This window comes from Pithys albifrons, chromosome 20, assembly GCF_047495875.1.
Source record: "Pithys albifrons albifrons isolate INPA30051 chromosome 20, PitAlb_v1, whole genome shotgun sequence".
In the NCBI taxonomy this organism is placed as follows: domain Eukaryota; kingdom Metazoa; phylum Chordata; class Aves; order Passeriformes; family Thamnophilidae; genus Pithys; species Pithys albifrons.
Genome location: NC_092477.1, coordinates 2,532,515 through 2,559,678, shown reverse-complemented (window position 1 = coordinate 2,559,678; position 27,164 = coordinate 2,532,515). Strand labels below are relative to the sequence as shown.

Below are 27,164 nucleotides of genomic sequence, written 5' to 3'. Positions count from 1 at the left end.
TGCAGGAAACACAAGAACGGCCTCCTTTGGCCAAGGCAGGGTTCAGCTATGGAGGTAGATGCTGCTAGGCAGTGCAGAGGCTGAATGGAGAGGTTCAAAAGGAGATTAAACCCTCTTGTAGAGGGTGAGTGGCTGGTGGCTGTGAGGATGGGCTCAGGAATCCCTGAGGAGCTGATGGCCACAAGCTGGAGGTGACAGTGGCAGAAGGTCCCTCCAGTCTTACTGTGCTACTCTTGCTCTTCTCTTAGGTGTCACCCAGCAGCCACTTTAGTGACTTGAGTCTGGGTAGGCTGGTCTTACCAGTATGGCCATCCATCTCTCTTACTCTCCAGGCAAGGGACCCATTCCTGCTGGTGCATTGGGATGCTGCACAACTGAAAAGGTCCAGGGCAGGACTGAAATATCTGCATTAGCTTGTGGCAGTGTGACAGTGTCTAGAGCCCCTTTCCAGGCACTAATCCTGGCTGTGTGGTGTCTTCTCTCAGCTCCAGTTAGGTAGAGGGGGTTTGAGGCTCAAGTGAAAGTGCCACATGAAAGACATTGATACAGCTGTTCCTCATCTCAGGAGCAGGGAAAGCAAACATGCTTAGTGGTGGCCTTGGCAGTGTTGGGTTAATGGCTGGAATTCATAATTTTAAAAGTCTTCTTCAACCTGAATGGTTCTGTGATTCTGTGATTCCCTGTGCCAAAGCCAGGTCCTGCTACTGGGCTGAGCAGTCTCATGGCAGCTGGGGAGGGCACCAGGGCATTTTGGCCACACTGCCTTGGAGAGGGCAACCCAGCTTCCCACCAGGGGAATGCAGCTCTGGAGGGGGACAGAAACAAGAGAGTGTTTGTGCTTTGCTTTGCAGATCGTGACGATTCACCAAGAGCCCTTTGTGTATGTGAAGCCCACACAGGCAGATGGGACGTGTAGGGAGGAATTCACTATCAATGGAGATCCTGTGAAAAAGGTCTTCTGCACTGGACCCAACGAGACCATCCCAGGTAACTCAGCCTGGTGGTGACTTCTCCAGCCCACCCAGCTGATGAAGATGCCCAGCCCAAGAAAGGGTCCTAGGGAAGGTGCTCAGTCACAAAGGAAGCCTAGAGGATGAGGAACAGAAAGGTGACAGCACAGTCAGCCCCCAAATGGCTCCCACCAGCTCAGCCTCTCAGTAATGCTGTGCAAAAATTGGGCACTGGATTCAGGTTTTTGAACCAAACAGATTACTTTCCCACTGTCTCTTTTCTGGAAGGGCTCCAGGGCTCTTTTAGGGTGTTGCATCCCAAGTTTCTGTCTCCTGACGTGCTCCAATTCTCTTTGCCTCCATCTTCAGCAGAAGTGAGAATCTTGGGGTACATTAGCACTTCCTGCACTGATATTAACAGCTCCAGTTTCAAACTGTTATGGAAAGCCTGTGTCAGGGTTAGGAGTGAGCACCTGGGGGTAGGGTGAGCAGCTCAGCAATTCCAGGCTTGCCCAAACCCACCTGAACTGCATCACACTTTCCTGTGCACAACCCCCACATCCCTGAGTTGCATCCTGTGCTGTGTTCAGTGTCCTGGGTCCAGAACACACACCAAGCCCCCTCCATGCTCTGCAGTGGGTGGGTAGCACCAACTCTCAGCCCACCTCACTGGGACATAGCAAAGGAATCTTTTGCCCCCAGCTTGCCAACATCCAGAGATGATGAAGGTAGTGAGGGGGTGGTCAAGGCAGATAGCACTGATGGATAATGTGGTTACATCCCATGTGGAACCAGGGCCACAAGGTGGCTGCTCTCCCTGGGGCAGGTATGGGTCCTGCCTGGGGTCCCTGGCAAAGGGGCTGCCTCCACACAGCCCCCCATTTCCTCCTGCCCATAGGCCGTCCCACCGTGGCTTTGTGCTGCTATGGCTTCTGCATAGACCTGCTCATCCGGCTAGCAGGGGTCATGAACTTCACCTATGAGGTTCACCTGGTGGCTGATGGTAAATTTGGTACCCAAGAGCGGGTGAGTTTTGACAGCCTGTCATGTCTCTTTGCCTGTATTTTGTGTTGAAACAGCCCCAGGCCCTGCTGTGGATCAGGGGGTGGGGTGGGAGGGTCGTGCAGGATGCCTGACACATGTGGGGTCCTGGCTGGTGGGCAATGTGTGTCAGGGCAGGGGTTTGATCCTGTGTTGGCTCTCTGGCAGGTGAACAACAGCAACAAGAAGGAGTGGAATGGGATGATGGGGGAGCTTCTGAGTGGCCAAGCAGACATGATTGTGGCTCCCCTCACCATCAACAACGAGCGGGCTCAGTACATTGAGTTCTCCAAGCCCTTCAAGTACCAGGGCCTCACCATCCTTGTGAAGAAGGTATGGGCTGGGGTGGGAGGATTTGTAGAACAGTGGAGGTGCCCCCTGGTCCCCAGATTGCAGAGGCATGCCAGTTGTGCACCATGCCCAGTTCCCTCCGTGTTGACCCTGCCCACCCCAGGGCAGGCCCCGCAAATCCCAGCCTGCAGGCCGATGAGTTTAATGCTCGGTCCTGTCTGTGTCCTCCTGACCCTTGCTATGTAGCTGAGCAGGAGGAGCTGGGAGCAGGGCAGGGGCCCCCTGGGTCCAGCCAGGCAGGCAGGGTGCTGGTGTGGTGGGTGCCAGCGCTGTTGACTTCTCTCTGTGTGCCAGGAAATCCCACGCAGCACCTTGGACTCGTTCATGCAGCCCTTCCAGAGCACCCTCTGGCTACTGGTTGGGCTGTCTGTGCACGTGGTGGCAGTGATGTTGTACCTCTTAGACCGATTCAGGTGAGTGCACTCCGGGCCATCCAAAGGCTGGAGGGGACAGGGAGATGCTCCTGGGAACTGTCCCCTGGGTCCCCGCAGTGTCTTGCTCAGTCACAGCCCTGCAGCCCTTTGGGGGACTCTCAAAGGACCTAAACCCACCTTCTCTGTGCCACCAGGCCTGGGCTGAGACTCCTGGCCCCTCTGACTGCCTAAGTTAAGAGACGTGGATTTGTGGGGTACCTAGCACCTGGGTATGTGAGAACACACCTGTCAGACCAGGCACCCTGAAGGTATCTAACCAAGAGGATTGTCAGGTTCTGGGCTCTGAGGTAGTTTTCTTGGCCCTTCCTTGGCCCTGTGGCAGCTCCTCTGAAGGGCAGAGAACCTGTCCCCACCTCAGCCCTGTACCCAGAGGCTTTGGTGGCTCAGCCGCAGAGAACTGTGTTGCTGTGGGAGAGGCATGAGCTGGCCAGGATCAGATGATCTTTGTGGTCTGCAGAGGAGTGTGATGGGACTGGCACCAGTGTGAGCTGGACAGGGTTTCAGACCAGCACTGGGGATGTTCAAGGCAGTGGGACATCACAGGGAAGGGCTGTTTGGGACACAGGCACAGTCTGTAGGGATAAGTATTACAGGACTGCATCAGGACACTTAGGGCACAAGGGAGAGCCCCAGGAACAGCATAAGGGAAATGAGAAGAGTTCATTGTCTTGTTTTCCAGCCCATTTGGACGGTTCAAAGTAAACAGTGAAGAGGAGGAGGAAGATGCCCTGACACTCTCCTCGGCCATGTGGTTCTCCTGGGGAGTCCTGCTGAACTCTGGCATTGGAGAAGGTGAGACACAGCACACAGTGGGACTGCTCTGCCCTGCAGCCCTGGCCCTGAGCTGGGGAGGCTCAGGGAGAAGCTTCTCACATGGCTGATGCCCTTCGGGGACCTTGTTCCCTGAGCCTTCCCTGGAGCCAGCTGGTAAAAGATTTGGTAATGCAGGGTGTGGCACACTTGTGGCACCTGAGAGGGCTATCCTTCCACTCCCAGCATCAGTGGGGAAAACAGATCTTTCTTGGATGTATAACTTCCCCAGCATTATGCACCCACTAAGTCTGGGACACAGCACACTCTGGAAGGAACTGGGTTTTTCTTGGTTTGGGCAATGCAGAAGCTCCTTGCACAGCTGTTGGCAGAGCAGGTAGATGGTGCATGGCTGCAGCTGCCATTGGTCTCACATGGCTTTGGCGACCAAGCCCAGCCCTTGTTGTGCCAGTCTGATCTCTCCTCTCTCCCACCAGGTGCTCCCCGGAGTTTCTCTGCCCGTATTCTTGGCATGGTGTGGGCTGGCTTTGCTATGATCATTGTGGCTTCATACACTGCCAACCTGGCAGCCTTCCTGGTCTTAGACCGACCTGAGGAGAGAATTACAGGCATTAACGACCCCCGGGTATGACCCCTCCCTTGCTTTTCCCCTCTCTGCCCTCCTCTGGGCATATAATGCTTGTAGTTCCCACAGTCCTGATTTACCATGGCTGGGATTGTGCCAGGAGGGTGAGACCCAGGTAGCTCTGCCTGGGCTGGTGTGGGAGGGTCTGAGCCCCTGCACTGGATGAGAATGGACAGACATGGGGAGGGATCAGCAGGAAAACCATGTCCAGAAATAGCCCCTATGCAGCCACACTGCCTGCCAGTTCCTGGAGAGCCTCCACTAACCAACGAGGAAACAATTCATTATGGATGAGTTATAACTAATGAAATTGTCCCTGTGGTGCAGTCAATACTCTCCACATGCCTCAAATCCATTTCCTGCTCTGGCAAGGACACAGCCTCAGTTTATCAGCCCAGGCACTCAGGAATGTGCCCTGCAGCAGCACTGACCCACAGCATCCCACACCCTGCTGCGCCCCTGCCCATGGCACTGCCAGCCCCATGGGCTCCATAGGCCTCCTGCACCCTCAGTGCCACTGAGTCCCTGTCCTTTAGAATCCCCCTGCCCTGCCAACATGGTCCCAGAGCACCCACTGCCCTGTGTCATCCTCTGAGCAGATCAAGCTCTTCTTTAGGAAACATGCCCTTGAGGGAGATGGGAAATTAGGAAACACAGCCTTAGGGTGTTAGAGGATTCTGTGTCGGTGGAGATCAGGCATCATGACATTAGGGTGAGTCAGTTTTACTGGTGAAGGACAGAAAACATAGGAGCCCTGTCACAGACTCACTCAATATTCTGAGTTGGAAGGGACCCACAAGGATCATCGAGTCCAGCCCTTAAGTGAATGGCCCATTTGGGGATCTAACCCATGACTTTGGTGTTAGTAGCACTGTGATCTACCCAACTGAGCTGACCTCAGGGTCTGTCGTCACCTTTCAGCTGCGCAACCCCTCCGATAAGTTCATTTACGCCACGGTGAAGCAGAGCTCTGTGGACATCTACTTCCGACGGCAGGTGGAGCTGAGCACCATGTACCGGCACATGGAGAAGCACAACTACGAGAGCGCTGCCGAGGCCATCCAGGCAGTGAGGGACAAGTGAGTGGGGCCAGCACCTTGCCTGGCTGTGCTGGGAAGGGTTTCGGGGAGCTACAGGTGGGTGGAGCGAGCAGGGCCAAGGGAGTGGAAGTCAAAGTGTGTCTTGATGGGACCTCCCAGCTGGTGATGAGTGAGATCTTCCTAGTCCTGGTGCAATCCAGGTCTCTGGGTGGAGAAGGCAAGGTCTGTGTGGGGAACAGCACAGTGGGAATCCTGGACGTTCTGGCCTCTGCTCTTCCTTCTGGACAACTCTGGGTGCCTTCAGTGATTAAATCAGGGCAGGGAGCGCCCTCGCTGCCCCCATAGTGGCCACAGACAGGCTGGACTGCCCAACCTCACCAGTCTGTCCTCTCTCGGTGTCCAGCAAGCTCCATGCCTTCATCTGGGACTCGGCAGTGCTGGAGTTCGAAGCCTCCCAGAAGTGTGACCTGGTGACGACGGGGGAGCTTTTCTTCCGCTCCGGCTTCGGGATCGGGATGCGCAAGGACAGCCCCTGGAAACAGAACGTCTCCCTGGCCATCCTCAAGTCTGTACACAGCTCGTGGCATGGGGCTTGCCCCAACTGCTTGCATGTGTTTGCACACAAGTATCCTCATGCCAGGCACTGCCACCCCTCCCTCCACACCTCTGCAAGGACAGGGTCTGGGGGCTGCTGTGTCTCTCCTGGCAAAGGGGACATGGAGCAACTGGGATGGGGCACCCAGACTCTCAGCTCCAGCTCACAGGGCTGAGGAAGCATCACGGGGCTGGTGGGAGGGCAGAGCAGAGCAGAGCAGGGCAGGAAGCAGGAGCCAGGCTTGGCCAGGAGTGAAAGGAAAGCTGGCAGAGAGAGCTGTAGCCACCCAACACCAGGTCTCGGCGAGCAGGGTGTGGGTGCTGCCATCTCCCCACTTCTCCATGTGTGCTCAGCCAGCCCAATAACATTGCACTGCCCTGGCTTGGCCTTCCAGGGGTTTTTCTTTCAACTCTGGCTATTCCTGTCAGGACTCCCTCTGTGTCCACCTGGGGCTTTTACCCCAGCATGATCCTGCAATGCAGCGTTCCACAAGTCAGTCTGGTATTGTGGGTGAAAAGGGATATTCTGGGAAATGCCACACTCATGTCAGAGAGAGGAATGTGGCAGTGGATGAACAGGCAGCTGGAAAGCAGCAAGTGGAGGGAGAGGGACATGTGAGATTCTTTTTAGGAGAGACAGGGTCAGGAGCCACCATGGTCCTGCCCATCCTGCCCAAGATGCAGAGATGAATGGCCTGAGACAGAGAATGGACAGGGTGTGGAAGACACAGGCAGGATCCAGGGTAATGCAGGGAGCCATGGTGCCCCACCTGTGGGGTGGTCATGGTCATACCGTGGGGATGGGTGGCAGCAGGACAGATGGGATTTGGGACAGCAATGTGAGAAGTCTGAAGAGGCCACAGACGTCCTTGCTGTCCTTCTGGGAGAGGATGGGGAAGCCCAGGCCTGCAGGTGGCCCACAAAGGCAGTGGGGATGTGCCAGGTACAACAGGAAGGAAAGTGCAGGGGGCCCATGGTGAGATGTGTGTTCTGTGCCCACCTCCACCCCCACAAGCTGCTCAGGCAGAAACAGGCACTGTGGGCACACAGTTTGGTTTATTTCCCCCCAAGCTGTGACACCAAGTGAATGAGAAGTCCCAGCCCTCACTGTGCACCTTAGGGAGCTGCCAGACAGCCATGTCCTGACCTAGAGGGTGCTGGGGGTCCCCAAAAGGGATTGGGGTCCAAAACTACCTGAGCTCACAAGTGTCCCTGGCAGGTGGGGGGGAACATTCTGGAGGAAACCAGGAGACATGGTTCATGTCCACTCCCTGCAGCCTCTGCTCAGGTGTGCTCTGAGCACTGCCTACAGCTGCCAGCCCCATCCTTTCCAAGGGAACACACCTTACACACAATGTACACGTGGCTCTTGCAGCAGCAGCTGGCTGCCCCACAGCTCTCCCAGGGACACTGCTCCTGGGAAGCTGTGGGTCCTGCTCCCATCCACTGCTCTGTGCACTGGCTGTGTGCAGGGGGTGTGTGACCACATGCAGCACTGGCAGTCGGGCCATACACACACTCTCTAGACAAAGACCACACGTGCACACGCGTGTGCACTCACACACAGCCAGCACGTCACTGATTCCTATGTTTACAGGCTGCTGGAAAGTGCAGAGCCCTAAGACAGAGGGCACAAAGGCATGTGTGCCCCAGATGCCTCTGGCTGGTCCCCAGTGACTACTCTGTCCTTGTGTTTCCAGGTCCCATGAGAACGGCTTCATGGAGGATTTGGACAAGACTTGGGTGAGGTATCAAGAGTGTGATTCCCGTAGCAATGCCCCAGCAACACTCACCTTTGAAAACATGGCAGGTTTGTTCTGCAAACCTCTTTCTTCCCCTATGCTTGGTAGTCTGCTTTGGCTCAAGATACTCTCCTCTCCAGGGCTCTCCTCTTGGGCCAAATCTCTGCTTCTCCTGGGTCTGTGCTTTCCTCATGCTGGGAGGCTGCTGTGGTGGGCTCCAACTCCACCTTGTTTGAAAGTTCCACAAAGCTTCCCCCACATTCTCTGGGTGCCTTTCTCACCAGTGGGGCTGCCCTGCTGTGAGCATTGCTCCCCTCTCTCTGCTCTGGCCAATCTGTAGCTGTCACTGTGGAATCAGGACTGTCCCAAAGCAGAGGGGAGCAGCACCTTGAGGAGGGCAAGTGGGGACCTTGATACAGGAGGGGACTGGTGATGAGGAAGAGCCCCCAGCCCTGAGGAGCCCTGGGCAGGGAATAGGAGAGGACAATCGATACAGAGGGGTTTTTATCTTGGTCCCCCTCTTTGTGAAGACTGTGAGAATCCCCAGACAGGTTGTCCCTTGCAGTGATGTGATGCTGCTGGTCCTACACCCAGTCAATTCAGGGATGAGGGGTGTCTGATGGGATCCTGTTCTTGCCAGCATCACCAGCAGGGCAGAAGCACTTGGAGAGGAGAGGTTATTTTGCCCTGTCTCCTCAAGACACCACTGCAGAGCCCAGAGGGCTGCAGGCACCCAAGGACAGCACAGAGCTCTGTGCATGGCCATGCTTCCCAACGAGTCAAACCAGAGCACCAGACCTGGGTTTTGATGCAAACAACCCCATCATCCCATGGGACAGGGTCTGCCTGGGGGCTTGGTGCAGCACCCAGCACCCAGCATCACTGCAGCACAGAGCCCTGTGCCTGCCCAACCAGAGCTGGCATGGACATCTAGCCCCCCAGCACCTCTGCCCACCACTGCAGTGCCCACCCTGCAGCACCTGCCATGTAAACCTCCCCGGCCCCTCCAGTACTAGGATGGATAGTGGGCAGACCCTGGGTTGGCAAACGCTCCTGTTGCTGAGTGTAATACAGAAGAAATGAAGTGTCATGCTACAATTTCTATTGCCCCCTGTAACTTTCCTGCTTATTTCAGGTGTGTTTATGCTGGTGGCTGGAGGTATTGTTGCCGGGATATTTTTAATATTCATAGAAATAGCTTACAAAAGGCATAAGGATGCGCGGAGGAAGCAGATGCAGCTGGCGTTCGCGGCCGTTAATGTGTGGAGGAAAAACCTGCAGGTAGGACAAACCGTTTTTAGAGCAAATCTCCACCAGGTGCGTTTTCCATTCCTTCACCAAACCAGTGAATGCAGAGCTGTGGATTAGCATGGGGCCCTCTGTCCCCCAGCCCCCACCCCAGTAGCTCCAGCTGGGCATTACCGGGTGCCTGGAAAGCTGTAGGGTAGTGCCTTGTCCCCGGGAGCTGCCCTTGGCCAATGCAGTCTCTCTCAGGAGGTGTGCACAGCTCCAACCGGGATAAAGATCTGGCCCAAATGCCCCCACAGGGACTCTGCTCTGCTGGAGAACACGTGCTGGAGCCATATCTTGCCCTGGCCAAGCAGGTGGTGCCGGGGTGGCTCCTTTTTTGCAGGTCTCTGCCCTGCTGTCTTGCTCTGGCTGTGCTCACCAGCAGATGGGAGGGTCAAACACTGACACTGAGCAGCCCTTTCCGGTGCTCAGGTAGAGAAATGCTCCAGGGGTGGTTTCCATCACCTCCCTTCCCTGCCTGCTCCCCAGCCATGCAGTAGCCCTTGTCACACCCAGGACTGATTCCAAAATGAGGTGGTGCGTGCTCTTGTCCCTTGGAGACAAGGACATCTCCCCACAGGAGCCAGCAATGCCAGTCCCTGTCAGTGTCAAGGCTGCCTTGGGCTCTTTCCATGGGGGCTGTTGCTCTTTCTGGCTTCTCCCATCCCTGGAACACCTCCTTGCCACTCAGGCAGGGAAGTCCAGGAGGGCCAGAGGTGCCTGGCATTGACACTGAGCCATGGGCCTGTCTGTGGGCCACCAGCCTCACATTTCCCTTACCCTGCTGCTTTTGGGGCTGAGCCCCAAGTGCCCCTGAACCCCAGTTTAGGGCAGCTGAAGGCTCTGTCTGAATTGCCCAGGCTGGTTTTTTTCCTTGGGGAAGAACACGAGAGTTCAAAGAGCAAGAGATCCTTTAGGCGACTAAAGGAGACTGCGCTCGGAGCAGAGCCAGTGAAGGCAAGAGAGAGAACGAGACTCAGGGACCCCCAGAGGAGCCCTGAGTGGTGGCCATGGGGGGGCAGTGCTGGCTGGGGTGCTTGGGGGGCTGCCTGGGTGGAAGTGACCTGCCCGAGAGCAGTGAGGGGAGCACAAGGCCGGGCTGTGCATCCTGAGAGCCGGCTGGGTTCAGTTCACTGATACGAGTCTCGGAAAAGCCATTACTCAATTTTTTTTTTCCTTTTTTACCTTTTTTTTCCTTTGCTTCCAAAAAGCAGCAGCACCGAGGGGGTTAAGGCTGCTGGGACAGAGCACACTAGTCGCACTGCCATTTTTCACTTGCCAACCTTCTAGAAAATACTGCACTGGGTCCTTGGGCAGAGTCTGTGGGACTGTGAGCAAAGCATGCTGCCCTGTGGGGGTAAACAGCCTCATGGTAAAGAGCCGTTTGACATTGTAAGACTTTTCCACAGGAGGAAACGTCAGAGCACTAGTATCTGGTACATTGCTAGAAGGTAGGCAAGTGGAAAGATTTATTTGTTAAAACAAACAAACAAAAATAATGGTTTTTGGGATCACAGTTTTGCCATGGCTATTTCCTGAGATGCCATGGAAGAAAAAGACATTTCATTCCATTCATCTTGCTTTCCTTTCCGTTTGTGCATGTCCGCAAAAGAGAGAACTGAGAAGGAGGAGCAAATGTATCCCCGAGCATGCTCTACGCACCAGCGGGATACATTTTGGTTACCCCCGTGCGGTAGCAGAGCCAGACCTGGTCACTGCGTCCCCCGGCGGAAAGGTCACACTCATTGGCACGAAAGCAATTGGGGAGGAATCGTTGTCAGCGCCCGCCGCCAGCGGGCGGTCCCCTCGGCTCGCTGCCCCCGCACCATGGCGGCTGGTGCTCCCAGCCTGCGCCAACCAGGTCCGACTCGCTAACTCCAACGCCTACATTTTTCAGTTCTGTTTCTCTTTGAGTTCATCCTGACCCCGACGACATCATAGCACTAACGCTTTGCCTCCTCCCTTTCTTTTCCTTTTTCTTTTTTTTGTAATTTTCTTTTTCTTCCAGTTTCCTTTTTTCCTTTTTCTTTTTTTTCAGCCTGTTTTACTTTGGAAAAACAAAACCAAACCACCACCAACAACCACGTTCGGCTTTGCACAACTGCATCATTTGAATTTTTGAACACTTTTTTTTTTTACAGAATATTCATACAATGACTTCTCTTTCAAAGCAGTCCTCTCTCTCTCTTGTGGCACTAGGATTCAGCCTCAGAAAAGGCCCTGAGCAATTTTTTTTTTAGTGGTAGGTGCAGCATCTCACGTCTCGGTCCAGCCAGGGTAGCGGCGGATCGAGGGGCAGAGCGCCAGGCGGAGCATCCCCAGGAAGCGAGGTCAGCTGTGCCAGCCTGGCCACAGACACCCAGGAGAGCAGGGCTCCTCCCAGAGGGGTTTCCAGCACTCCAGATGCAAGGCTGGCCCCTCGTAGCTGTAGCAGTGTGGTGGCTGTGCCATAGCCATGGGTCATGGAGGCCCTTGGAGGACTGGGAGTGACAGAACACCTCCAGTAGCTTTCTCACCTAAATGAAGGCCATGACACGGGGCAGTATTCAAATAGATTTAGAGTTTCCAGCAGCACACTAGAGATCTAATTACTTATACATATTCATTTTAGGATAGAAAAAGTGGTAGAGCAGAACCTGACCCTAAAAAGAAAGCCACTTTTAGGTCCATCACCTCCACCCTGGCCTCCAGCTTCAAGAGACGTAGGTCCTCCAAGGATACGGTAAGAGGAAGAAGAACAATTCTGCCCTCTCTCTTTCTCTCTCTTTCTCTCTTCTGCCATCCCATCGACTGCCACACACCCATCCCGAAGCTGCCAGTGTACATGCATAGCTCATGTTCGTCACCAGTCAGTCAGTCAGTCAGTGAGTCAGTCATCCCGTGTTCCGGAAAGGATGCTGGGATCCTGGAGGGCAGGCAGGAGGTGGCTTGGAGTCCTGTGATGAGTTGGGAGATGCAAACAAGTTTTGTTTTGGTTTTTTTTTTGTTTTGTTTTCTTTCTGCCTGGATGATTTCTGATGTTCCTCTCTGTGCTTCGCTCACCTTACCGGTGCTGACCTCTTGAAACCAATGACATAATTTTTCCTTTTTTTTTTCTGTTCCTGAGTGTTCCTGTACCTGTTTGTCATTGTATGCCTAAAAACAATCACCCCGATTTACTTTGGGCACCGTGTCACCTCACCAAGAGCCATGCGTGTCACATTCTCTACATGTGATTTTTGTTTGTGACGATTAGCATTCGGGACATAGTCCTGGGCACAGGAGTGACAGCTGTCTCTGGTTCACGTCAGCAGTAGCACAGCTCTAGAAAAGAGGTGCAAAGGCTTGAAAGAGATGGTTGTTAAAGACCCAGCCTTGGTTCAAACTTGTGCTTTCCGCTGCTGTCGCGTAACCAGGGAAAAATTCCAAATTGCTGCCTCTAAAGCCAGCTGTTTCCAAATGTGCAAGTGTGTCTGCTCGTGCTGGAGCTTCAGACACTTCAGCGTCAGGTTGGGCTGTTGGTCTGTCGGACTGAGCCGTGTCCCTCTGCATGTTGCCGTCTGTTGTATGACACTCTGCACTGTGGCTACTCTGTTGTCTCGTGTGGCAGCGCCGCTGCGTGTTGCTGCCTGACCTCCTGGCGCGATGGGCTGGCCAAAATCCCCTCCCCGGGGCGACCGGCGGGTTTGTGCCCAGGGCTACCCAGAGCAGGCTCCCCGCCAGGCTGCCCGAGGCGCGGCGGGGACGGGGGGACGGTGGCAGGGCAGGGAGATGTGGCCCCCTTGGTGGGTGGCCCGTCCCCAGCCGCAGGCTTGGGGCGCCCCGGGGAGCAGCATGTGATACCGCAGGGGGTCTCTGGGCCACGGCTCACCTGCCAAATGGAGGAGGCTGCCTTTGACACCAACGCAGGCTCCATACCAAGAAGCTCCTGGAGCACCCCTGGGACACAGCCCCAGGGACAGCCGAGCCCTCGGCTGGGCTCGACTGCCACCACCTCACACAAAGTGCTCCTCTCACTGTCACCTCGAAACCTGGAAGTCATGGGGGGGACCCACATTCTTCCCAGTCATCCTGTGTGCCTGTGGGGAAGAAAGGTATCCCTGTCACCTCCTGCCCTGCCTCCATGCTCCCTGGGTGGCACCTTGTCCCAGTGCTGCGCCCATATCTGGGGTCCCCTCTCCCCACTGCTGCATTCCCTGAGCAGCAGTTCAGGAAGGTTATAGGTTGTGTCTTGGTGGCCTGAGGCACAATCGAGGGACAGAAGACAGAAATGGGGTAGATGATGCAGGGGAGAGAAGGTGGGAAGGGTGAGGATGAGGATGAGGGACAAGTGGGATGCACACCAAAAAAAGGGAAGAAAAAAATTGCAGAGATATCTGCATGTCCTGGGCAGATTCCCATGTTTTTATGTGTTTGAACTACTCCATGATTAGGAAACCAAGGGGTCCTGTCCTGGGAGAGCAGAAGCATGATGGTGCCCTGGGCATCTGGGGGGACCAGTTCCACTGGTGGGCACACTGAGAGAAGAATCCAGGAACAATGGGGCAGCTGGCGTGTGGCATCCATGGTTCCTCCCACACCACTCCTTCTTCAGGGAAGCATCCTGGGCCTGATCCTGCTCCATGGTGTGGCATCCACCCTACACCACACCAGCCCACAGCCCTCTCTGCCCCATGGCAGAAGCACCCAATGTCCTGAGTTGATCAGGTCCAGGGCCCACCAGCACCAGAGGTCCCATGGGTGAGCAATAGAGCTGTTCTCTCCCCCTTCCCATGCCCAGTGGGGATCAGCACAGCCTGGGGCTCCCTGTGCTTTGGGTCCTATCCATGCTCTTGCTGGCACATTGCTCACAGGCCAGTTGTGGAGGGAGATGACCCCATTCATCCCAGAAGATGGTTCCCACTTTGGGGGCAGCTGCAGCTGCAAGGCAGTAATGGTCAGCTGTTCCCACTGACCAGAAACCTGTCCCAGTCCTCTGCCTGCCATGGGGTGATGTGGCTGGGGTCCCAGGACACATTCCCCAAGGAACTGGGCTAACTGGGTCACGAACAAACTAATGGGGTCAACATCCAAGCCAACATGGCCAACTTGGAGTCTAGCAGCTCCAAGGCCCAGCTATGGCAGGAGGTCCGTGGTGGAGCGAGCTTTGTGGTGATGTTGGGCAGACCTGCTGGTTGCTCTGTGGGGTGAGTGGCCAGCAGGAGGGGAGGGTGCTGCCACCAGCTCATGTCACAGCCTGCGCTTGGTGCCCTCCACTTCCATGCAGCAGCCCTGGCTCAGAGACCCCAATGCCCTCCTGCTGTGGAAGGCCCCATGAGTACGTAGCATGCTGGGGCACATTGCCTGGGGTCCTTGTAAAGATGAGAAAGCAGGGAGGTGCTCTGTTTCATGATGTTCATCAGAGCCATGGGCCCACACCAGGTCTTAGATGGGCAAGGCTGGAGAGCCCATGGGGCTGGAAGGCCAGGCTGACCCCAGCCCCACGGGCTCTCCTGGCTGGCAAGAGAAAGATGCAGACCTGGTGGCCTTGCTTCTTTCCTTTTCATTGTCGAGAGTTTTAAAAATGGATTCTGCTCTGCAGCCCTGCAGAATGGTCCCTCAGGAGTGCCAGAGAGACAGGCTGGCACCATGGAGCCAAGACAGCCCTGGGAAGCTACCACCCCACTCTGAACGTCCTAGCGCCCACCATCACCCGAGCTGCACAGCCTCTCCGCGGCACATCATCCCCACCGCCCCAGGAGGAGATGCATGTGTTCCCCATAGGCAGCTCCTGCAACTCGAATAGCACTCGCAGAGCTGACGTACTGCCATCCATCGCAGCCACCCACGATACTGCAACCCCACAGCCGCCATGTGAGACGCATAAACCACACAGACACCCTCCGAGCCGGCACATTGCGTACAGACACGTGACGAGGTGCACAGGTCCCTTAGCCCCCGCAGAGACACACTGCCAGCCCACGGGCCCCCCCAGGCACAGCATGGCACACGTCCCACGTCACCGCCGAGGGCCCGGCGCTGCCGGCGCTGCTGCCCTGCAGCCGTGGGGATGGTGCCAGAGCTGCTCCAGAGCCGAGGGGCTTCGTGGAAAAGGTCACCTTTTCAGTGAAGGATCAGCTGTCCCAAAGCCAAACGCTTCTTGGCTGAAAAAAGAGCCTAGTTTTTTTGGCCCACAAGTACCAAAAGTAGGTCAAAGAGAACTCTTCTTTTTTTTTTTTTTTTTTTTGAAGGGAAGTTGATATTTTCTACAGCAAGATCGCATTTAGCTAGCTGGAATCCTACTTTTTAACTGAGAAAGAAAAGGTAACAAAAACCAACAAAATTCTTCCAGAAAAATCTTCCACCAGCCAGGGACAACCATATGAGCCCAGTTAGGTTGAAGTCATTTTTAAAGACATTAAGTTCTTGTCTATATTTTCTTCCTGGTTGTCATTTAAAGTTTTTGGTGCCTTCACTTCACTTCCATACCTTAACATGTTTGAGTCTCTTCTACGGTTAATATTGATTAATTTCTTGGCTTTATAATGTTTGGTTTGGGGATTATTGCACCATCCCTGTAACATAATTTACCCTAAATTACTGATATGTGCTTCTAGCATTAGTCTTACTTTAACATAGTTTTGATATGATCGTTTTCTTGCTTTTTTCTTTTCTTTTTTTTTATTTTAATTTTTATTATTAAAAATTGCATGCATGAACTCTACACAAAAACAAAAGTAAATGAGAATGTTACCCTGTGATAACTCTGTGATTGGAGGAGATATGCTTTCAAATCAAAAGCCATGCTCTTGTATTTTAATTTTTCTGGCCAGATTCCCCATTTCGCTTGGTTGTTTTAGCATTGCCCACCCCCAGAGCTGTGCAGAGAGGCCAGAAGGCCCCAGCCTGCCCTGCTGGACCTCAGCTTTCCACCACAGCGGCCACACGAGCATTTGCACCCAGGCACACGACTCACACATGCACACACCGCTTTTCCACCCTGCTTGCATCAGGCAGGAGATTCAACAAAGGACCTTTCTTCTACCCATTCATTTTTATATCTCAAGTTCCTCCTTCTCCTCCCCCAGTGACTCACTCAGCCTCTCCCTTTCCCCATCGCCTCTCCTCCCTGCGGGAGTCAAGCCCCATCCCATGAGCACGCACCTCCCGGCAGTTCTGCTACAGAGACATTGCATTTAGCCTGGAAGCCAAATTTTTCACAAGGAGGGGGTGGCTGCACCCGTTTTGGGGAGAGAGGGGTGTTTTTTGGTGGGTTGATGAGTAACCACCAAAAACTCCCCCCAGGGCAGCAGAGCATCAGGATGGCCTTGGCCATTCTCCGTGCCAGCGGGTGATGGACAAGCTGTTGCTCCTTAGCAAAGCAAGGCCATGGTGAGGAATTCCCAGAGGCTCCACTGGAATATTAGCTAGTTCCCTAAGAGGCAGGATGATCCTGTGAGATGCTCCCTGGGTGTCATGTACCGGAGAGACGGGAGCACGCGGCTCCCACTCCTGCCCCAGCTGCTCCCCAGCGAGGAGTCCTTGTGCAGCACAAAGCTGGGCTGGGCAGGGCAGCCCCAAGGACCCCACACAATGCTTGGGGGGCCCCCAGACCTCCCCGTGGCAGGAGGCAGGGTGTAGAGCACACAGGGTAGCCACAGTGCCAGACCTGCCAGCAGCAACACAGAGGCCACCGGAGTCACCACCGACCAACGCAGGGCAGGTCACATCCCATCACCGAGGAGCCCCCCGGGAGCCCCTCAAAATATCAGCCCTCCTGGGCAGGGTGGTGCAAGGGCTGGGAAAATGTCACTGGAGAGGGTCTGCACTGCAGCACACGAGACCCATCGAGACCCTTTCCTGCCCTGGCACCAGTTTAGGACCCCAGACAGCAGCACAGGATGCTTCTGCCACTTGTCCACACAGCAGGGCTGGACAGGGCTTCCAGTCCTGGGTTTGGAGTCAGGAGAGTGGAGCTAGGAGAGCAATGGAGTATGGAAGGAGGAAGGGAGGAAATAACTGCCCAGTTGTAAATTCCTGCCTGGAGGGGAAGGACTTCTTTTCCTTGCCTTTGATGGGTTTTTCTTTCTCCTCTCTTGCTTGCTAATGCAGTTGCAGCAGGGGAGGTCTCCCACTATCCACAAGGAGCACAGAACCCCAAATCCAGCCCACCCCCACTACAGGCTGTATTTTCACATTAGCAATCACTGCCACACTTTATCACAAGTCAACCACGCCGCACATCTCCTCACATTCATGAAAGAATAGTCACAGCAGAGTCGTTCAAGCAAGGAGGTGAAATGCCCTGGCCTCAAAGCACAGCTTGATCTGGCATCAGAGAGGTGCCAAAACCCACCCAGACCCTCCAAACACAGGTTCAGCTGTGGGCTGGGCTGATGAGTCACAGGCTTTGTTTTGTAGCACTCCCAGAGTGCAGAGGGGCTTGCTTAGTGTGGCAGCCACTCTCCCCAGAAGCTGCCCCACGCTCCGGGGTGTCCCCTCTGCCCAGCTGCAGGGTGCTTGAAGAGTGTCTGCAACGACCTCTGCACAAGCCTGGATTGCATTGGGAAGGGGACCTCAGCCAGCAGCAGCTCTCGGGGCTTTGCATCACCCCCAAGAGATATCCTGTAGGGACACAGGGGATATAAGGAGCTGTGGGGACAACTGCCAGAACTGCCTAACATTTCTTTCTCCTTGTCTGTCTATTTGTGTGTTGCAGCAGTATCACCCCACTGACATCACCGGCCAGCTCAACCTCTCCGACCCCTCAGTCAGCACTGTGGTGTGACCTTCTCCCCAAGGACCATCAGTCCTTGCCCAACACAGTAGGAAGGCACAGCCAGGACTGCCTTTCAAGGGACACTGATGGGTTCTCCCGGGTGAGATGGGAGGAAAGCATCCTTCATCCATACACAGTGACTCCATTGTATATCTCCCTCCCTTCCCAGGCCTGCTGCCATGCTTGTGCCCCAGAAGGCACAGCAGAACCAGGACACCATTTGGACTTCACTGTACAGAGATATCTGCTTCCAAGCAGTGCCACGATAACCGGAATTGCCACTGACTGACTCTGTGCAAGGGGAAAGGACTGCAGAAGGCACACGGTGCCCATGGTAGCAGGGAGGAGCTGGGACCAGACCACGAGGACGTGCTTCACTGTGCAGGCTGCAGGCTTCCCAGCACACACACAGCCCCTCAAATGTGTGCTCCAGGTTTCCCATCACCTGGAGGGCTCCAGTGTGATGTGCCCGTGGCCCTGAGCAGCTGGAGCAGCCAATGTGTTTCAGGATGTTGGGCACAAGTTGCTGCTGTGCCAAGTGATCCTCACATCTGTTGCAAGGGCTGGAAAATGTGCGCTCTGCTCCTCACAGGGGATGACCCCTTGCTCCTCCCTCCCATCAGCCCATGGCTGTGATTCAGCTCCTGTATGTGGTCTGTTTGCAGCAGGAGAGCTCCCACCCTGCAGCCCACGCTCCTGCGCTGATCACGGTTCTCTGGAGCCCATAGCGTGCTGCCAGCCAAGATCCCAGCTCCCCACCTCTCCTGCACAGAAGACATCCCCAGGACCTGGCCGTGGCCAGCATGTAGCACTCACACAGTAGCTCTCCTGGCCAGGAATTCTCCATGGGGAATGGCTCTGGATGGTTGCACTGATCTTTACCCAAGCTCCACACTGCCTCAGCACCAGCAATGCAAGGAGAGATGCTGCTGGCTGATCGTGGCTTGCTGCCTGCAGTGTTGGGGCACACGGCCGGCACTGGCGGCTTCCCTGCCACCCTCACCTGCAGACCAAGCTTGCCAGCAGCTCCCACAGCAGCCCTGAAGCCCCAACTCACTGCACTGCATCTGCCTGAACCTGGAGACGTGGAAACTAGATTCCAGTTCAGGAGAAGGAAACCAAACAAGCCAGGCTGATGCCGTTCCTTCCTGCACCTTCCTTCCTTCAAGCCTACACCCATGTGCCAGCACCTCTGAGTACCCTTCCTGTGGGCACCAAGAGTGGTTGCTGAGACACCAGCACTGGGGGAAGCATTTGGCACCAGCCAGGCTGGTGATGAGCAGCTACTACACATGCACGGGCAGCATCAGACCCCATCCCCTGCAAACATGGAAATCCCACCTGCAATGTAGTACCAAGCCCCAGTGGCACAAACTGCCTCCTCCCTGCCCCAGCCAAGCAGATGGGGCTTCCCCCGAGGGCAGGCAGCCCCACAGGCAGGATTTTCAGATGGCAGCTGAGGTCTGTGAGCATCGTCCCACTGACTGCTGTGGCTCCATCAAGTTCATCTCACTCCAGCTGAGAAATTGGACCCATTCTACTTTATACGTCAATGTTAACATTAATACCGAGTTTTTGCAAGAGCTCAATAAAGCCTAGACTGGATCATGAAGTGGTTTATTCCAATGCTGTGTGCCTCTTTCTGTCTCTGGCTTCTGGCAAAGCTGGCAGGGAGCCCCATGCTGAATTACAGCCTCACCCAGCCCCACTGCAGGGTCTGCAAACAGGGTGGAGGGATGGAAGTGATGTAGAAACCATAGGGGAGAAAACCAAGGAGCTGCAGAAGGGTCAAGGAGGGAAGGAGCATCATCATTCTGGGATACCTAGCCAGAGGGTGGGGAACATGCCTTTGCAGCAAAGGGATGGGAACAGTCCAGAACTGCCCAAATGCCAGGACCATGGCAGCTGGATCTGTCTCAACTCCATCCCAGAGAAAATGACCTCCTGCCACTGCTGGGCTTCCCATCTCCTGGGAGCCAGCATGGGGCACTGCCAGTGGGGCCAACCTTTGGGAACAGAAGATGGATCACAGGGGTGAAGGCATCTGGGGCAGTCCCCACACATCACCCACCCACAGGGAGGTTCCACCAAGAGATTTGCAAAACAGAAAGGCAGCTCCCCTGGGGTGAACTGTAGCAACATCACCCATTGACAGCATGGTCTTCACGTGCTGAGACCACCTGCCCAGCCTTCATGGTGGGCTCAGCCTCAGGATGGTCTGAGAGAAGGAGCAGGGCTCTGGTGGCCGAGCAGTGCTCTGGTAGTTTGCCATCTTGTTGAACCACCAGAAGTCCAAGCTTTCTTGAGAAGGACTGAATGCTGTCACTAGAGAGGGTCTGGAAGAAGTGGCATTACTCCTGGGAAAGGCAAGAGGATGATCCTGGCAGAGGTCCTGCATTGCTCCAAAGTACAGGACTGGTGTCACTGGAGGAGCTGCTCCCTGCAGCCCCCCCATCCCACAACAGAGAAGCAAGTAGGAATCTGGCAAATGTGGCAGCTCACTGAGTTGATTTCTCTCTTGAAAACAAAAACAGGAGCAAGCCACAGCTGAGGTGATATTTGCTTTATTCTCTGTGTGATTTATTGAACCCTTGTCAAGAGTTTGCCAAAGGATGCACTGACCTGCCACATTCCTGGTTGGTCCTGCAGCTCTTGCTTAGACAGAGAACAAGGAAAGGCTGGTGGTCACAGCCACCTCATTGTGGCTCTGATCATCTTGGTGTGGGCACAGGATCAGGCAAAAAGGGCTGTTGCTTCTCCTTGAAAGACATTTTTGTCACCCGGCTTGTGCTTTCCTCTGGAGCACAGCTCGAGATCCTTCCAGGCCATCTCCCAGTCACACACTCAGCATGTCCAGAAGCATTTCCACAGGGAAGGGCAGGAGGCAACCAGGCACAGCAGGGGCAACCCCAGCCCCATTTTGTGGGTGATGGGAGGTGAGGCAGCAGGAAGGGCTGCATCTCTGTGCTGTAAACCCACCTGGGCTTGTTTGTCACCACTCCCATCACTAAGCTAGACCTTGGCCTGGGATGAGCTTTAGCCTAGGGAAAAGCTATTGAGGGAGGAACCACTGTAAGCCTCACCCATCCTTTGGCAGTTCCTCTGCTGAACCACACCAATGGAAGCTCAAGGCTCTTCTTAAGCCTCACCATAAACTTCAGTCTCACCCAGATCTTGGTTGTTGGCTGAGCCTTCTCAGCACCAGCATTCCTGACAAGATGGAAAAAAACTAACAAAAGAAATGTTTTGCAAACAGCCCTGTCCTTGAGCAGCACGTGAGGGGTCTGGGGCAGTCTGAAAGCCTCGTGAAGGCTCTGGAATGCTCCAAAATCACAGAGAAATCTTCAGGTGCACCCAAAGGCAAACCAATGTCTGTCAGGATACAGAAGCCAAACAAATGCAATTGGGTGCATGAAAAGCCAAGGCAAGGAGTTTTGAGGGCATGGAAAGGTACACTGGGGCTGCTGGTGTCACTGAAGGCAGAAGGAGAGGGCTGGGGGCACCAAAAGGCCTAAGGAGGTATTAGGAGCAAACTGAAAGGCACACAGATGCAAAAAAAAAAGGCACCAAAAGGCAAATGGTGACTCCTGGGGTGTCCAGAGGAATACAGGGTGTCCTGAGATGTACACAGAGGCTCCCAGGCTGCACCCACAGGCACAGTGTGGCATATGGTGCATCCTGAAATGCACACTGAGGCCCCTGGGCGATGCAAGGGGCAGGACAGGGGGAGAAAGATCACCTGGACGTCACTAGGAAGGGTCTGTGGATGGCCTGGGGGAGCCTCCCAAAACACTGAGAGCATCTCTAGTCAGCATGTGCCCTGCAGGGTGCTGAGCTGGAGGCTGGTCCCCTGCTAGCAGTGGGGCAGAGGGAGCTTGGCATGGTCTCAGAGGGCTCCGAGAAGAACCAAAGCAGGTCCAGGGACAGAGTTTCCTCTCACTGGTCCACAGGGACATGTGTGCAACAGGTGGGTGCAGCCAGCAGGAGCAGGGCATGGGTCACAGCCTGCCCTGGGCTCCAGCCTGGCCACCCTGCCTCAGTGGACCCTGCAGACCCGAGGTCTCCTCCAGCAGTGGGATTCCCTGCGCACGTTGTGGTAAAACACAATGACAGAGCCCATGAAGGTGCAGAAGAAGATGCTGGCAATGAAGGAGAACGGTCCAATGATGAAGAAGGTGACGTAGTGCTCGGAGGACAGTGAGGTCTCCTGGCATTGCCTGAAGGACTCATCCCCAAAGGCCATGATCGGATACTTGTTCAGCTGCTCTGGGACTCTGCAGAGGAGCAAACTCTTCTCTGGAAGAGAAAAGCAGTGCTGGTGGGAACCCTGGGCAGCCAGGAAAGGCAGGTGTCAAGGACACAGGGGAGGGCAGGTCTGTATGGGACAGATGAGACCAGGGCAGGAGGACAGGGGCCAGGCTGACCAAGATCACCCATGTCAGGGTACAAAGAAAGGGAACTATGAGGTTCAGGGCTCATCTACATCCTGAGCCCCAGGGAGTGTCATGGAACAGGGAGGTGGGCACAGGAAAATAGGTTTGAGGCAGGATGGCAGACAGAGCAGGCAAGGTGGAGGGACTGGTTCCCAGAAACAAATGTGGGGACCATTGAGCAGCCAGCCTGGAGATGCCACAGAAGGTCCCAGCCAGCAAAAGTACAGGCATACACCTGAGCTGGAAGCAAGCAGAAAGAGCTGGGAGTGAGATCTTGCTGGCAGAGGTGTCACTGACTGGGCCTCATGGGGGAAGAATGTAGGATCAGAACCAGGTTCATGAAGGCTTTGGGGAATGGGATGAAAGCACTGCATCCTGGCCAGGTCAGCAGTGATGTTCACCCTGACACACAGGCTCCTTTTGCCCCCTCAGGTGCCCTGTGACAGGCGTGGTGCCACTCCTGGGGCCAGGGCTGGTGCCTGTCACTGGGACATTGCCCAGCCCTTCCTTCCAGGCAAACCCTGCTGGTGGGCACCAGTTACAAGACCCAGGGATGTATCCACCTAAGCAGACACAAGGAGCTGCCATGGCCTGAGGACGGATTCTGGGAAATGTTGCTGTACCCCAAGGGCACTGACCACCCAAGCCCCTGGCCAGCTGGCAGCCAGGTAAGGTCCTGTGTCAACCTGGGGTGACCAGCCAGCATGGAGCAGGTGAGGGACACTCCGGGCACTCACCTTGCACTTTTTCCCTGTTGTGGCTGAGCCAGCGCCAGAGGGGCAGGATGCCGCAGCTGCACACCCAGGGGTTGTCCTGCAGGAGAAGGGCTTGGAGCTGGGGCAAGGCACTCAGCACCACGGGCTCTAGCTCTCCCAGCCTGTTGCTGCCCAGGTTGAGCCTGGCCAGGCTGGTGAGGGGCAGGAAGATTTCGGGGGTCAGCACGCTCAGGTAGTTGTTGCTGAGGTCCAGCTCCTGCAGCGCTCCGAGCCCCAGCAGCGCCTGGCCGTGGATCAGCTCCAGGCGGTTGTGGGGCAGGCTGAGCCGCCGCAGCCCCGGTAGCGGAGGGAAGGAGCGCGGTCCCAGCACGGTGATGAAGTTGTAGCCGAGCCACAGGGTGCTGGTGTTGGTCGACAGGCTCCACGGCACCTGGCGGAGGCCCCGCTCTCTGCAGTCCACCTCGCCCGGGAAGCAGCGGCAGGCGGCCGGGCAGGCGGGCGAGAGCGGGGGGCGCAGCAGCAGCAGGAGGGGCAACACGGGGCCCGCGACCCTCCAGTAGCCCATGGCAGAGAGCAGAGAGGGCTCCCCGACCTGTGGTGCTAGGATTTCCCGGGGAGAGGTTCCCTAGTGCCCGATGCCCTGCCCAGCCCCCGTCCCTCGGCTGAGCCCGGCGGAGCTGCTGGGCAGTGTCCGGCTGCCAGCGGAGCGGGTGGCCCTGCTCCGCTCCCTGCAGCCACTCGCATTCCCTGCCCACCCGGCCGCAAACCTGGATCAGGCTCTGCTCCCGGACCCGGTTTTCCTCGGGGTGGAGCTGAGGTTTTTTCTGCAAATATTTTTGCAGTGATACTTGCCCTGGCAAGGTGTGGAGCCGTGCCATCGTCCCTCCCTCTGCCAGGCACTGCTCCAGCCAGGTAAGCAGCCAGCTCTGCATGGCCTGAGATTAACTGCTTGTGTGTGCTGCAGGCTGGAGAGCTGAAAGTAAGCAAAACCAGATCCACTCTTGGCCTCCATCCTCTCCAGGGGCATCTCCCATGGGTGTGCTGCCTCACCAGCCATGTACAAAGGGTTCTATGGGCCCAGGACCCCCATAACTGGCTGGGTGGGACAAAATCATACCATCCACAGGTCTAACCCCATCATCTGTGCTGTCCCACCATGCCCAGGGGTCCTCAGCAGGGAGCTCTGCTGGGAGATGTGGGCTGCCCCAGTAAGCCCAGCCCTTGTTTGGGCTGTTTGGCTCTGGCAGGAAAGCACCTGCTGTGCCAAAATGGGGAGGGTTGGGATAAAAGCCCCATGGGCCATCCCATCAGGGTCTGTGTGCACACGGGGATCACCCAGGAGCCCCCCAATGACAAGGCATGGGAAGGGTGAGCTTGCTGGGCTGCAGCCACCCAAAACTGGTTTATCCTCACCCTGTCAGTGCTGGTTCGAGAGGGCTCAAAGTCTGCCTCCACCCTGTTTACACCTGCTCTGGTTCAAAGCTGCCTGAAGCCCTGCAGCAGAAGGCTGGAGAGGAGATGTGTCACCTCCCAGTGCCATAGTCCCTGGCAGCGCTCAGTAGAGATGGGGGGACCAGGGGCACAACTGGCAGCAGCTTATCCCACTTACAGCCTGGACTAAGGGTCTGGAGCAGAGACACTGTTCCCCCCTCACACCCTCACACTCCTGTCTCATTAGGACCCTGGTGCTCAAGGTCCCAGAGGAATCCCTGTCCCCTCTGCCCCACGGACAAGGGGCTGGAAGGGCAGCAAGGCAAGGCACAGCTGCACCCCAGGCCAGGACCAGAATGTTCCCAAATCTGGGGCAGAAGCAGCAGGCAGACAGTTTATTAATAGCTTCCTGAGGAGCTTTGGTTTGTTTATCTATCCTGCAGCAAACTGAGTTTGCTGCATTAATCCCCATCTGGAAATAATTCAGAGGAATCCTCCTGCCCAGCCCAGCCCAGCCCTGGAGCAAGGGCACAAACCCTCTGACATGTGGGTTGTGTGGAGACCTGTGGGCTGTGGGCTGTATGGAGACCTGAATATTTTGGGATCCCCCTCCAAAAATGCTCTTCTTGCCCAGAAGCTGCATTGCCCACTGCTTGCATCCACCAGGAGTCAGGGGAGAAGTGCAAAATTCATTGAAAAAGTAACCCAAACCAATATTAAAGACAAGGTCATTTCCAGCTTTTGTGTTCAGAGAGCCCAGGAGGCTGACTCAGCTCCTCTGCCAGCCCCTTGCTGCCACTCTGATGGCACATGGCAGGAGAGATGTCCCTGTCGGAGCCATCTTCAGACATCATCCCATGCTCCTGCCTGGCTCCTGTTCTCCACACATTGGCTGTACTCCACTGCACTGGCAGGTTGAGGTACTGTGCCCAGCAGTGCCACCCCTGTCCCTTCACTCACACTCTCAGTGCTTGGCAGAGCATGGGTTCCTGTCCCTGTCCCTTCTCTGGAACAAGGGAACCTGCAAGAAGAGCCCAGATCCCTGTCCCCAGCCAGAGCAGCACTCACTGGTGTCCTGTTCCCCTTCATGATGCCTCTTCCTGAGGTTTTGGGCTCCACGTAGAACAGCACAGCCTGCAGCCTGATCCCACGGCCAGCACCAGGACAGGCTTCCCAGAGCACCTGCTCTGCAAGGACAGCTTGGGTGGCCTGTGCCAATGGGGAGCCCCACAGGGCACAGGGCACAGGGCTTGATACTTGCCCTGCTCTGCCCAAGGTGCCAAACCAGGGTGCCCAGCTAGGATGCCAAAATCATTCCCAGAGTGAAGTGATGGAGAGGACAACCAAATCCCTCCGTTACCAGCTGAAGGAGCAGAGGGACATGCATGGAGGCATGTGGCAAGAGTCAAACCCCACAGAGTGGTTCTGGTGCTGGGGGGATGAAGGTGAGCAGGAGTGGGAGTGCAGAGGCAAGAACGTGTGTGCGGGACAGGGAGCCATGTTTGGTCACCCATCACTGTTGGCAGGCTGGGACCCAACGTGCTGGGCTGAGCACAGAGCCCTGCTGGCACCTGTACACAGAGTCGTGCCTGGGGTAAGGACTGGCCCTTCCCACACTCTTCCCACCATCCACCACTGAGTATCTGGGGAGAAATGAAGAGGGAAAGGTGCATTAAGACTCAGTGATAGCTCTTATCCATTCCTTGAAGGCTTTAATTTCTTACATGTTCCCATGTAATTAAAAGTCCAAAGCAGGACTTCCATGGAGTCTCTGAACCACACCACACTTCTGTCTTCCCTGGAGCTCTGCTGGGAACATCTCAGCAGTGAGGAGTTTTTTATGGCAGGTGACACCAAGTGGCAGAACTGTGCACAGGCGCTGTGCACAGTGTGAGTGCCCTGAGTGGTGTGGGTGTCATCCACAGCGTGGGTGCTGCACATGGGGTGGGTGCTGTGCATGGGGTGGGTGCTGTGCATGGATGGGATGGTTGATGGACTCTGGCTGCAGCCCTGGCGCCCAGTGCAGAGAACAGCCAAGCACCAGCAGTGCTCAGAGGGCATGAGATCCCTGCCAGCCCTAGGGAGACACAGGGGGTCCCCTGTTGAGCCCTGAGGGGGAGCCAGTGGTCCCCAGTGCTGGGGCCTTTATTACAAGAGCTCATAAAGTACGCGGAAAACAGATGCAGAAAATGGGCTCTGAGGAAAGACCACAAGAGCTGCCCAAGCAACATCAAGCCCTGCCCAAGAGCTGTTTTAAACATCACTGTATTTCTCCCTGTTTGGCCTCTGTTAACCCAGACCAGCTGCTTGGAATCTTGTCCTTGCACCCTGGTGTGGAGTCAGGGAAGGCAGGGAAAGCCATGCAGGCATCGAGGCACGACTGGAAAATCAGTGGGATTTGTGTTCACGTTCATGGGGAGAAGGTCAGGCAGGAAAAGGCAACGTGTCATAAGCCACAGAGAACAAGGCCAAGCTGGAGCTCCAGTGAGCTTGGGTTCCCTCCCGCACCAGAGCAAATTAGCTGGAGCAACCTGTTGTGGCTTCCTACCAGCTCTGTCTTCCTCAATTCCAACCTTCCAGCTACCCCAAGGCCAAATTTCTCATGCAAATTGCCAACAGAGCAAACACTTACAGGACAGCAATCCCACAGGGCAGGTTACTTCTCCACACACCTGCATAGGCAGGGTTTGCCCTGGGTTAATCCCAGGTTTACTGACAAATATCACCAAGACATACAGCCCAGCAGGGCCAACACAGTGTCTTTAACAGGTGCGGAGCTTGCAGGGTGCTGGACACGCTCCCCAGGGCATTGCCATGCCAGGCCTGGTGGACGCTCAGCTCTGCTGTCCCTGCTGCAGAGCCACATGCACGGGGAAATGAAGCATGAGCCAGGCCTTGCTCAGGGGCCTGGGAACATCCATGCTGGCTAGACCAGGTTTCTGAGTTGTCAGAGGAGCAGGTGCGCAGGATGAGGGTGCGAGAGCGTCCCCGTCCCCTGCTGCATCCAAG

General features: G+C 55.7%; 2 protein-coding genes across 20 annotated transcripts in view; one reads left to right on the top strand and one right to left on the bottom strand.

Annotated features, from left to right (window-relative positions):
• The window catches only part of GRIN1 (glutamate ionotropic receptor NMDA type subunit 1), a 42,617-nt gene extending 23,432 nt beyond the window's left edge, over window positions 1-19,185 (top strand). For 2 of the 18 annotated variants that reach the window (XM_071574652.1, XM_071574651.1), the window contains 13 exons: window positions 852-987; window positions 1,849-1,976; window positions 2,160-2,324; window positions 2,637-2,755; window positions 3,456-3,568; window positions 4,024-4,172; window positions 5,094-5,251; window positions 5,616-5,777; window positions 7,507-7,616; window positions 8,684-8,829; window positions 10,451-10,699; window positions 11,450-11,560; window positions 14,399-15,560. In XM_071574652.1, the coding sequence (XP_071430753.1) occupies window positions 852-987; window positions 1,849-1,976; window positions 2,160-2,324; window positions 2,637-2,755; window positions 3,456-3,568; window positions 4,024-4,172; window positions 5,094-5,251; window positions 5,616-5,777; window positions 7,507-7,616; window positions 8,684-8,829; window positions 10,451-10,699; window positions 11,450-11,560; window positions 14,399-14,602 (1,950 nt within the window). In that variant the 3' untranslated portion in view covers window positions 14,603-15,560. Of the gene's footprint in view, window positions 1-851; window positions 988-1,848; window positions 1,977-2,159; window positions 2,325-2,636; window positions 2,756-3,455; window positions 3,569-4,023; window positions 4,173-5,093; window positions 5,252-5,615; window positions 5,778-7,506; window positions 7,617-8,683; window positions 8,830-10,247; window positions 10,290-10,450; window positions 10,700-10,846; window positions 11,420-11,449; window positions 11,561-13,250; window positions 13,553-14,398; window positions 15,561-17,515 lie in introns of those variants that run through there. The other 16 variants (XM_071574662.1, XM_071574661.1, XM_071574660.1 and 13 more) reach the window with 13 other exon arrangements.
• A 938-nt stretch (window positions 19,186-20,123) lies between these two features.
• On the bottom strand, window positions 20,124-23,531 carry LRRC26 (leucine rich repeat containing 26). 2 transcript variants are annotated; one of them, XR_011699508.1, is made up of 3 exons: window positions 22,746-23,531; window positions 20,659-21,871; window positions 20,321-20,334 (listed from the first exon to the last, which is right to left on the bottom strand). XR_011699508.1 is itself a non-coding variant. In XM_071574668.1 (2 exons), exons 1-2 carry the CDS (start codon window positions 23,287-23,289, stop codon window positions 21,612-21,614), a joined length of 804 nt encoding a protein of 267 aa, XP_071430769.1. In that variant the 5' UTR covers window positions 23,290-23,531; the 3' UTR covers window positions 20,124-21,611. The 2 variants fall into 2 exon arrangements, 1 of the variants encoding a protein (XP_071430769.1); XM_071574668.1 differs by having other exon boundaries at window positions 20,124-21,871.
• Window positions 23,532-27,164: the final 3,633 nt, after the last annotated feature.

What these genes read in the sequence shown, in the direction of transcription:
- LRRC26 (XM_071574668.1), bottom strand. Translation starts at nt 23,289, where the DNA reads ATGGGCTACTGGAGGGTCGCGGGCCCCGTGTTGCCCCTCCTGCTGCTG. An exon ending in CAACAGGGAAAAAGTGCAAG is followed by an intron (nt 21,872 to 22,745) that starts GTGAGTGCCCGG and finishes TTTCTCTTCCAG; the next exon opens with AGAAGAGTTTGCTCCTCTGC.